This window comes from Talpa occidentalis, unplaced genomic scaffold (assembly GCF_014898055.3).
Source record: "Talpa occidentalis isolate TD23 unplaced genomic scaffold, MPIMG_talOcc4v2.1 talOcc4.5, whole genome shotgun sequence".
Classification (NCBI taxonomy): domain Eukaryota; kingdom Metazoa; phylum Chordata; class Mammalia; order Eulipotyphla; family Talpidae; genus Talpa; species Talpa occidentalis.
This window is the reverse complement of record NW_023604861.1, coordinates 46,712,117-46,724,464: the sequence shown is the minus strand read 5'-3', so window position 1 is coordinate 46,724,464 and position 12,348 is coordinate 46,712,117. Positions and strand designations below refer to the sequence as shown.

At 33.4% G+C, this 12,348-nt stretch overlaps 1 protein-coding gene across 1 annotated transcript in view; it reads right to left on the bottom strand.

Moving 5' to 3' along the window:
- The window catches only part of PAN3 (poly(A) specific ribonuclease subunit PAN3), a 120,479-nt gene that overhangs the window by 84,088 nt on the left and 24,043 nt on the right, over positions 1–12,348 (bottom strand). Inside the window, 1 exon segment of the mRNA XM_037527076.2 lies at positions 10,719–10,789. Within this exon segment, the coding sequence (XP_037382973.1) occupies positions 10,719–10,789 (71 nt within the window).

Here is a 12,348-nt window from a genome sequence, read left to right as displayed (position 1 = left end):
AGGAGCAAAGGGAAACAAAAACGTCAGATGGAAAATTAGGAAATAAAAGAGGCAAACCATTTTAGAAGTGCTTATTTACTCCTAATTTTTATGACTGTTTTTTTTAGTCAAAAAGTCTATATGCATACACACTTTTTCAGTCATTCATTCACGCAACATTTCAGCATAATATTCTTTGCCCTTCCTAGAAGTGCAAATATCTTATTTTTTTCCCCTAAAAAAGTTCAGTCTAGCAAAAGAACAATCTATAAATTTCCACTGCTTGTATGTAGTTTAACTTAACAAGTAACAGAATAATTTCAATGCACTATTATTTTAGTAATTGCAAAGCAGCATCATTTCTACAATGCCTCATAATATTGGTCATATGTTAATACACATTATAATATAATCATTATTAACATGTTAGAGAAATCAAATTATAGTCCTAGTATTACTCGATGTGTCACTATGACAGGGGGATGAGTGTTGCTGTGGCCACATGGGAACAGGAGCCATCTCCCCAGCTCCCACTTCCATATTGTCAAGATCTCAAACTCTCTAGACTACAGCTACCAGCATACCATGAGCTGGACTTGTGCAATGGGGGCTTCTGGGAAAGAGAAATGAGTAAGGTTGATATATATATTGGTGTGTATATCTATTGATGTATAACAGAGAGGAGATAGAGACATATGGGAGGCTGCTCCTGGTGTTTTTCTTTGCAGTTTTAACACCATTGGGCAGTAAGAATCTTTAAAGTCAACAGCAATTGGTACCCTGACCCTCTGGTGGAATCAGCTTGTATTCTGACCCTCTTGTCTAGCATTTTGACCTTCTTGTCCCAAACTAACCCCTTACTTGGATTTCTGTCTGGTATGTGCCTTGGACTTGTTCTCTTGGCCACTGTGCATGTCTGGGCCCTGCCGGATCAGCTGGGTAATAAGAGATAGATGATTCTGAGTTTAACTGGGAGCCTGTTGTTTGAAATCTTTTCCCTTCTCTTCTTTCCCCCCTTCTTCCCCTTTTGAACTTCTCAACATTAAAAATCTTGGACACACACAGAGTCTGCTTTATTTGCCTCTCTGCACATAGGTGATTAAATCTTCTAACAGATTTTTCCTTTAGGTATTTGGGGTCCCTGGGTAACCCTCAGTTTTTGCCCAGTATCAGTTTCCAATTCCCTGACCAGGAAATGTGCTTCCAGTAACAATTTTGGTGCACTGGCCAGGAAAGAGTAAGCACTATGAGAAAACTTGATTTACATGTAGACTAACTACAGGTGTGAATGTGGCTTTTGTTTCTGTAGTGTGTTTGTCAATATCATTTCAAATATGTATTATTTGTTCCTAGTGCTTAGATCAGAGAAACTGGTTTTGACCTTGTGTACACTTTGAGTACATGTTTGCAACTCATTTCTAGTTACTATTTTAGAGGTTTGATTTTATAGAAATCTTTCTCTTTAAATACTTCACTTTGCAAGAGGGTGTCTGAAACTATGTGACAACATTCTCAACTTGCTAAATCTAAGAGGGCATCTAAACCCTTGCAGAAAATTAACTTCTCTTTTCCCCTTGTAAGGTCTAAGGTTTTCAAAATGGTGCCCATTCCCATAGCCATGGCAATTATTACCTCCCCTGCCATCGTGACACATCCTGCAACAGTAAGACAAAAAAATCTTCCAATGCACTGAATTAAAAGAACTCCCTTCACATGTCAAAACACTTCCACTATTTGTACTCTGAAACAATGAATGATTATTTAAAGTTACTATGAATGACACTTTTATTTTTTTGTTCTAGATCAAATTTATTTATTTTTTAAAATATTTCATTTTATATAATTCTTATATCATTTTTCATCTTTGTACAACGTATGCATTTTCATTTTGGTTATATTCCCCATACAATTGCACCCTCCCCCTTATTTTGACTCTAGTTCTTCCTCTCCCCACCCCTCCCTAACCCCCCCCAGTGTGTCTCTGGTTTATAGTTGCTTGTTGATTTTGATTATTAGTTTGCATTGATTAGTCTTTTTCCTGGGCTCTTATTTTGGTTTTCTAAATTCCTGCTATGAATGAGACCATCCGGTATTTTTCTTTTTCTTTCTGACTTATTTCGCTGAGCATGATCCCTTCTAGCTCCATCCATGTTGCTGCAAAGTGCATGTGTTTATCTTTTTTGATTGCTGAGTAATATTCCATTGTGTATATGTACTACATCTTCTTGATCCAGTCATCTATTTTTGGGCATTTGGGTTGTTTCCATATCTTAAGTATTGTAAATAGTGCTGCTATAAACATAGGCGTGCAGGTGCCCTTTGGAATTACTGTTTCTGTGTCATTTGGGTAAATACCTAGGAGTGGAATTGCTGGATCATATGGAAGCTCTATGTTTAGTGGGCAAGAAATCTCCACACAGCTTTCCATAGTGATTGGACCAGTTTGCACTCCCACCAGCAGTGCAGGAGAGTTCCTTTTTCTCCACAACCTCGCCAACATTTGTTGTTGCTATTTTTTTTTAATATGTGCCACTATGAATGACACTTTTAAATGATTTGCATTAATCAGAACATCTTCACATACTTGGAAAATAGGACACATACATGAAACATTATCTTCCTTTGGAAAATGCTTAATGAATACATTATTTAAGTACTTTTTTACAATAACAACTCAGCAATTCATCTTCTACCACTCATGAGGATCTTGGGTCCACTAACAAAAACCTTTATATGATTTGAAAATAAACCTGCATTTCTTCTACAATGTCTTCTGATAATTTCCATGTAATCCTCAACACAAGGAAACACCCCTACCTAATTTATTCATTAGGTGTGTCAACACATCTGGATTTTAAAGACTCTTACACCTAATTAACCTAAAATAGTAAATCCAGACCTACAAATCACTATAGCTTGGGCTCAAATCAATTTTTTCACAGTAAAAGACTTAAAAATCAAAAAGAAAACAGGTCACCTTCAAAGAGTAAGTTGTATTTTGTTCATTACCCTTATTTGTGGACTTTTCATAAAACTGTATTAAGTTCTTTTCATTTTCATTGTTTAAGGAAAAACAAGCCCATTGAAACAGGATGGGTAAGAAGGTCTATAAGAAAACACTGTCATTGTTAAAAACTCTAGGGCATGTAAACATCTGTAAATAAAAGAACTTTAAATTTGTGGAATCAATACACAAGTAATACATAGGATGAAAGGATGAAAATAGAGGATGCTGCTAAGTAAAAACTGATCTAAATTATAACAAATACAGTGGACCATGATTTATATATACACACAAACATAAATTTAAGGAAGCCTACAAAAAAGTCATTACTTCTGTTCTTTGGGCCTCAATGTTACAATGGAGTTCGTCATCAAAAATGAGATTAGGGCCTCCCTGGTGGTGCAGGGGTTGAAGACGGCACTATCAGGCTATCAGCAACCACTGCAGCAGCCACTGCAGCAGGGGCTCTATACCTGGCTGGCTAGGGAGCTAGCCCACATGGTGCAGCAGACTTCTCCTGCCGTGCTCGATGCTCCCCTCCACAGTGAATTTCAGTAGATCTGCCTGTTCTGTTCCCCACTTTCTTTGGTGAATCCTCTCACCTCCCCACCCCCACACCTCTGGCTTACACCCCAGTTCTTGTATGCATAAATAAGTAAATACATCTTTAAAAAAAAACAAAAAAGAGATGTCATTTTATTTTAAAAAAAAAAATCAGATTAGTTGTGGGGCCTTCCTGGTGGCACAGGTTAAGACGCAGCACTATGGCGGTATCTCCAGCCACTGCAGCATCGAGTTCCATCCCGGGCCAGAGAGGTGACCCACATGGCACAGACCTCTCCTGGATTGCCCATTGCTCCCCTCAGCCGTGTATTTCAGCCAATCCCCCTTTTCAGTTTCCCACTCTGTCTCTGGTGGGTCCTCTCACCCTCACACCTCTGGCCTGTACCCCAGTTCTTGTATGCATAAATAAATAAATCTTTTTTAAAAACGACATTAATTGGAAATTTCTAAGTAATGCCACATTCAATTTCTAAAGAATTGGAACATCAAACTGCAACTTCAAATATTCTCTTTTGCTTTAGGATGGAACCGAAATACAGGATGTGAAGAAATGAATTACCATAGCAAAATTATTAAAATACTTTAAGTTACAGTGGGTTTTTTAAGTGAGGCGATTAAACTACTTACTGTAATGATCATAAAGTTTTTATATGAATTTCAATACCTTTCAAAACCAACCATCACTGTAAAATGCCTTGTTGGTAAAAGGTTTCCTTTTAATTTATATGTGTTTCCTTGCTTAAATTCAATCTTGAAATGAAGCAGATTTATCTTTAAAAATTTTCTTTATTAAGAGAGACCACAGGTCCAAAATGAAGTCACCCATGCTAAACCCCAAGTCAACAAAATGAGACTTAATGCCTAATTTAATTTCAGTTTCAACTACTCCCAGGGATGGACTCCCCTACACCAATCAATGTGGAATTACCTGGTCAATCTGGAATTACCTGAGGTAATATGCCTGATAAACTATCCCTTCCCCAATCCCCTTCCTATACAGAAAAGAGACCTTGCAACAAATAATCTGTTCTCTGCTAGTATCTTTCTTGTCCCACCCCCTACTGCCTGCAAGATTTTTCATTTTGTATAGCTCATTGGAGCTTCTTTATCTCTGCTAGTTAAGATGCTGACTAAATCATAAATTACTGAATAAAATTTACTCTCCTGTATTTTGTTTTGTGATACCATAATTAATCTAAGGTAGTGGTTAATCAAAAGTACTCTTACACATTCAGAAACAAACATGTTTTCAAATTGTAAAATTATAAGCATGGGAAAATACAGCAACAATTAACATTTGAACACGCATTTTATGATGATTAACGTACTTACTCATAATTCCATGAGGTACTAGTATAATACCAACATTACAGATGAGAAAGGTGATGGTTCTGAACAGGTTTAAATAACTGCCTATAATCTCACAACTAACATAAGATCAGATCCCAGAGATTGTATGTTTATGTATGGTATTCTGCTTCCAATTCAAAGAACTCTATTGTACATTCCATAATATTCCTAACATAGTATAATCTTAACATTATTCTCATTAATTCTAAAACGAACAAGTATCAATTCCTAAATGAGTCAATCTCTCTTTGAATCTATTTGGCATAAATCAGATCAATGAGAAATATAACTACAGAAACTTCATTCAAAGGAAATTAACCAGCTTCCCCCTGCCCATTTGCATAAAGCAAAGAGAACAAATCTTAATAAAAGTAGTATTGGGAAAATTACATAGCTTTGGTTAAATTTAGCTAAAAACTTAGGTTAGCATGTTTGAATTCTAAATTCATCTTTACTAATTCATCCCTGACCCCTACTTCCTAGAAAAATAGGAATGAACCAGCAATAGTGTCACAATCTTAAAAGCCAGCTACTACACTTTGCAAATACAATCACTAGAGTGTAAACAAACCAACCAGAATTATCTACTAGTTCCTAGGTCCAAGCAGTAAATGCAAAACTATTGTGGTTTTTCAAAATTATCATTATTCAGTAAGAACTAACTCAAAGTACTCAGTTATAAAACTAGATAATAACTCTATTACATATTAAGTATAAAAAGCAAGCTGTCTCAGTTCATGGTTAAATATGGTAGTGTCAAACACAAAACCACACCACCAAAGACCTGAAAAGAAAAGCCTCCAAACAAAAATCCCTCATGAGAGCCTTTAAAATCAATCAATAGAACAAAATGCTCTTGCAATCATAATTTTCAAAGAATATTGCTTCAACAAAATCAAGTAGATACTGCACAGAAAGTACCAATTAGAGTACGGAAAGCAACATGGTTGAACCCATCATTTGATACAATGAAATTTATTCTCTTCATTCCAAAGCACAGTTTAACACAAGCATGGAAGTTCCAACTGGTATACTCTATTTAACAAGAAAATAAAATAAGCTCTTTCAAAGTTGAAGTCTCTTCTACAGCAACTATCATTTTTTAACAAGTTTCAAACTAATGTTACTAGCATGACAAATTAAAAATAGAGCAAGACTGACAGAAAACAATAAGAATGTCACATTTAAGTCTTCCAATCAAAAAACTATATAGGAAAAAGAGAAAACATACCCACTTGTTAGGGAAAGTTGATTACTAGACATTAGCAGTAAAAAAAATTACAATAGATTCAAATTACATTAAAACAATGACAGTTCTTTCCATTTAAAATTATTAGCTCATCAGATAGGGAATTACCATGTTATTTTAATAAAAGTGAGTTTAATATTTTGTTCTTTCTTAATATACTTAAAAAATAATCAGTAAGTATGACATTTCAAAGCTGACAGTATAAATTAAAGACACAAAAGTAATTAGTGAATAAATAGGAATTCAATTCAAACTGCTTGGCTCCTAACTCTAAACCTCAATGCCTTAAACATTATTCGGTATACTAGATTGTTACTATTTCTAGTGGTATCTCTTTGAGAGAAATAACCTCAGCAGGAGGCTCTGAGCAAGCTAAAAACAGGACAGTGGGTGTTCTCCTGCTTATAGACCTTGGATTCCAAGAACTCTACCCAGCTTCCCTAAGAGACCCATACAGCTCTAAATCTAAAACCTCTCCCACATTAGGCTTAAGCTGGGATGGCACACATTTCCTATCGGTGGCAAATGGAGATGAATAAAGGTTTAGTTTACTCCAGTAAAAGAATTAATTTGGAATTTTAAACACAATCTTCCATAGAAACATTACTGCGCAGTATTCATGAGTAAAAGATACTGATGCAGCTGACCTGGAAATCAGTAAGTATTAAGTAAAACAATATTTGAGAACATATATAAAAAATTTTAATACAATGGTTTTACAGATATAGTTTTAGATTATAATTTCCATCTTCTCCATTTTATACTCATTTTTTACTTTTCCTGAGACCAATACTTGGTTCAAAGGATTTACATTCTAGAATACCTATACCATAGTCCCATTTTCTCCTATTCAGCTTTCTTCATAAAAGAATTACACTGTAAATACTATCCAGTTTCTTTGTTATTCCGTATTTTGTTCCCTAGACTACAAATAACAGAAACATCATCAAATTAATGAGAAAAAAAATATATGCATACACATATATATGTATATACATACACATACACATATATCATGAGTAAATAGAGCTGTTAGACAGAGGGATGGGTACTCTTAAGATAGAGAAAAACAGAAAGGGAATTCCAAACTGATATCAAACAGGGAAGTAAACAGTATAGGCGCTACTACTGAACTTTTTCCTAAAACAGAATAATCCAGAGCTGTGTCTCCATTACCTGTATCTCCCTACAAATTAGGTAGACAAGTCAACCCCCTTGAATTCCACTTTCCTCATCCTAACAGTTTTAAAATAAAGATCAGAAGAAGTAGGTATGATATTTCAGAAATCAGTGTCCCCTGACTTCAAAGAATTTAACTTGCTATTAAAGTCTACAAAATTTAGAAAAGTGAAATGTGTTATCTCACTATTAGAAATAAAATGCAAATATCCACTAAAGCTGCATATTGACTGAAGGCAAAAAATTAAATGGCAGGCACCAGAGCCTTTTTGCTTTAATGAAGGGAAGAGGCAAAAGCTGAATAGGAAAATAACTAGATGGCTAAAAAAAAGGAGGAAAGGGTCAAGAAAGATATAAAAAGACGGAGCCAAGAATGTCAGTTCTGAAGACTTCTTACTTTACCTAGGATTTGTCTCCATTAGCTGTGATTACCCTGCATAGTCACAGCTTAGGAAGAATAGTTAGCAAGATACCATATTCATTTATGAATATCTGTATTTAAACATCTAATTCTGTTCTAAAGACAATTTGTTCCCAAAGGATTTCTAACCAACATTTCACTTCTATCTAAATAACATCTGTGATTCACAGTAACTCTCAAGTTGTTTCTGATATAGCAGAGCTCAACTTTATCTGTTTTACTACTACTAAGTTTTCCTCATGTATTAATCTCTAACATGTAAACTCCCATTTTCAACAAAACTCCATCTCCTGTGTTCTGGAGGACTAACTTTCACAAAGAGTACAACATAGGCATAATTCAATTTCTTTCACTACCATTCTTGATCAACAACAAATGCACACATTTTCAAATAATGGTTACTTTTCCTATCTACAAAATTATGTATTCCTAATATGGACAACGAAAAACTCAGTACTTCTCAAACATCGAATATGAAAGATTCCTTTTTAAAAATTTTCTATATATCATGATCCCACACTTTTGTGACATAAAAATCACTTGTTAGAAAAATCACAAATTGGCAAAGCACAGTATTATCAAATTACTACAGAAGTTTCTTAACATTTACTTTCAATGTTTTAACTTACCTCTCCCTACAGACAGGTAACAAAAAATTCACAGACTAGCCTGGTCTCCTGACACACTATGAATGGTAGTGTCCTCAGGCGTAAGCTTAGTATATGTCATTCTCAGTAAATATGATTTATCTACCTAGCTATGAAATAGTAGTAGGATCCTATCAACCTGTTCTCCAATATCATTAATGAACAAAAATGACCCTGAGTAATCATAATAGTTTCCTTAGATCAACCTAGAACTGTAATTAAATATTTACACAAATTGAGTTACTTTCCCTAAAATCTCAACAAAAGACTCACAATGTTTTTGCATGCAATATTTTATGTCAAGAGTACTTCTAATACAAAGAGATTTTAAACCTCTGAATTCATCTATTAACAATTTAAAATACACGTAACTTGCACCACATAGATTCTTAACTATATAGCCCACTACTGGGAAAAATCCCCATGTGCATATTATTATCTTAAATGTAAATGGCAAGAAAATTTGGTCTTTCAAAGATACACAATATGAACCCTGAATTTCCAAGTAGAGACTAACACGTAGGTCATTTCAATTTAGACAAACAGTGAGTTCTGGAGATGAAGGATACCACAAGCCATGCTCAAGCCATGCTCATCATTACACACAGACAGGAAGATTACAGGCTAGAAAAGTGGCCCCAACATGACAAAGCTACATATCCAGTACCTCAATAATTCAGTAGAGTGCTCGTTTTACTATATTCACTGCTTCATTAGGATATACTCTAATATCTCTAGATACTGAGGTCACATTTGTGGTAGCATTTCCTTCTTTTATTTTCCTTTACTAAAATAAATTTTAAAAGAATGAGACTGTATCTTCCTCTTTCTAATCTCCAAGGATTTTTACTCTTTTCTCAAAAATAAATGTCAGTAGTTCTAAATCACACATTTTAATTTTAACATGCATTCTAACCAACCCTCATATTAGGAATATTTCAAAGGTTGTCATTCTAATTTTACTTTATACTTATATATCAAAAATGCTATTACATTTAACTGATTATTATTTTGAAAATATGAAAACTCCTAAGAAGATAACTCCTAAGGCTACTTAAATAAGGCTTTTTCTTCCCACCTACCCCCACACTAATTGGCTCCAGACAACTTGAATTAGGTTGTACCTACTTTTCAGAATTTTACTATTTCTCGCTATACTGATAGGATTTGTTTAATGTTACTTTTCACCACCAGCAATGAGTCGGCTTGAGTAAAACACTATTCCACTCCTAACTACATATTAAAACTGATCTAACAGTGTAGAAAGCAAGATTGTGTTAGAATAGTAAAGAAAGCAAATGTGTTCTTGTTAAGAGCCTATTGGGAAATCTCTAAATTTAAACCTATACCTTTTAGTCTTATCACTTCTAGTTGTTTAAATGTATTTTATAATTACCACCTTGTCCTCATCTATATGTTTCAAAATGGACATAACACTAAGTATGATGTAACTGACACCTGATCCCATAAAATTTTTTGTCTTGAGAATGTCTAATTGTGAATTTTATTTTGTACTATCCTCTAATCAGAAAATTCCTAAAAGCATGTTTATATTAACAGGCTTATATCAGTTTTCTAAAATTAATATTCTTTTTTCTTTCAGGTCTTTCTTTCATTACTTAGGAAACTGAATTATTTATAACTTTATAGTAATTTCTATCAAGATTTAGAGCCTCCTGGACATCCTCAGCTGTTACTAATCTAACCAAAAATGTCATTTTCTCCAGATTATTACTATTAACATGATTCTCATTAATCAAAAGCATCACGCTAGAATATAGTTTTCATTTCTACTTGTCACAGACTCAGTCCCTAAAAAACCTCTGCATGGTCTATCAACCTCAATTCCAAAAAGATTAAACTGTCTTTAAACAGTTGGGTCAATTATGAAAAGCTAAAGATTTTAAGTTTGCCTTGTAATAAAGAGTTTAAATTAGAGGAGAAATCTTAGAAATGTAGACAAAGCAGTCAGCAGATAAAGCTAAAACATGACTAATATGCCTATAATGGGTCACATCAACAACTGCATTACATTAGACAGTGTCTTAAAAACAGAACATGTTAAGATAAAGAAAATGAGCAAAGGTAAGCAGGACTTCATCTCTTTACCAAAAAAAAAAAGTCTCCATTCCATATAAAGATCACATAAAATTTTATATCTAAGAACTATATAGCAAGGAAAAGGGTAAACAAACAGCAAAAAAAATATATAGTTCATAAAAAACCCTCGCCCAACTTATGAGAATATTCACCACTTTGTAGGTAACAATCCCAATATCACTTCTAGATTCTACTTTATTGCACATAAATTTTAATTTCACCTACCTTTCTTCTCTGAGAGATGTTGAGGCCACCAAAGTCATTAAACAAGGATGAAGCAGGTGAACTTAGAGGATCTGTGGAAACAAGTTTCCACACAAACAACTCAGGTAACCCACAAATCTAATAACACGACAATGATTGTAACAGTAATAAAAACCATATACCACGAAAAGAATTAAATTCAATGACTATTAGATAATGGATGTTCAAATATTTCCTTAGTGGATGAAACACAAATTGGAGAATACTTCATTCAGCTAATATTCAGCACATATATACTTAGAAGCTGTACAGATTAAGATGCATCTGTTTACTTAGAATCAAAGAGATAAAAAAGGAAAGATGACTCTTAACCATGTTATTAGGAATGTATTTATGAAAGAAGTCTAACTGTTGCAATGTTTTTGCATTCTTGAGATTACATCATAAGCAAAATAACACAGGGGTATAAAGGGTAGGGTAGTCAACCATACTCTGGGGATGAACTTAGAGTTTAAAAACTTGGGCAAGAACTTAAAACCATCAGCTCTACAGAATATTCCTTATTTTTAAGTCTATCACCAGATATTTGACATTCTTTACTAAAAAGATGAGGTAACTTAAGTTTTTAAATGGGGAAATATTAATGTTTCAAAACACAAACATGAAATACAAAGACTTTATAGGTTTCAAGTTATATTACTTTGCAGCCAGAAATTACAAACAAAAGTGTATCTGTAAATTGTTTCTCACTTAACAAATCAGAAGTTTCAGAAACATATGCTTGATACACACTGAAATATTTATCTTCATTTCTGAGCTTTAGTTAATCTTATATTTCTAAATAAATTATTTGTACCCTAAAAGATACCATAAATATTCTCTTTTAAAGGAAACTTACAACTGTGAAATCCTATGAGATACAGTAAATATTCCTATTAAGCGGAAACTTAAATCTCTCCTATAAATCACTGCTTCATTTTTCATACTTCTGCCTGGATTTTTCCAGTCTAGACCTTCATTCAAATTAACATTTTATATAACTAATTACGCAAAGCAGCTAATAAATAGTAAGATACAAGGTATTTTTATATAATATATACACTCAAGGCACTTAAAAATGGGTATATGGGCAGCATCCTTTATGCTACCTTATTTTTTCTCCCTCCCGAAGCCTATGCTAACTCTGATAGTATTTAAAAGTAGCATATAAACAATAGGAATGTTAAAAATTTAGTATACTACTATAAATTAGTTTCAAACAATTTTATTCATGATTAAAATGCTGCTATTTCTCTCAACAGCAAAAAAAAAAAGTCTTGAAATTTTCAAATAATTATAGATATTTGATACACATAAATATATCTATCACAGGAGAAATCCATATTCAAATTTTTATTCTCACCATTATTAATAACTGCTAACATTTTATTGATGTAAAGCATTAATACTCAACTATAATACAATTTTCTTAAATATTTCTGAACATTTACTTTTAAAGTAAGGTAAGAAAGATATCTTGAAATTCTATATCAGAAGTCTTAAAAACACGATAATCTTTAGAACAATAAGTCTATAAGTGTTTCTAAAAGAAATAAGTCAAAATATAAACATTCATAAACACAGACCATCATTGGAGTATAGTACTTCAAAA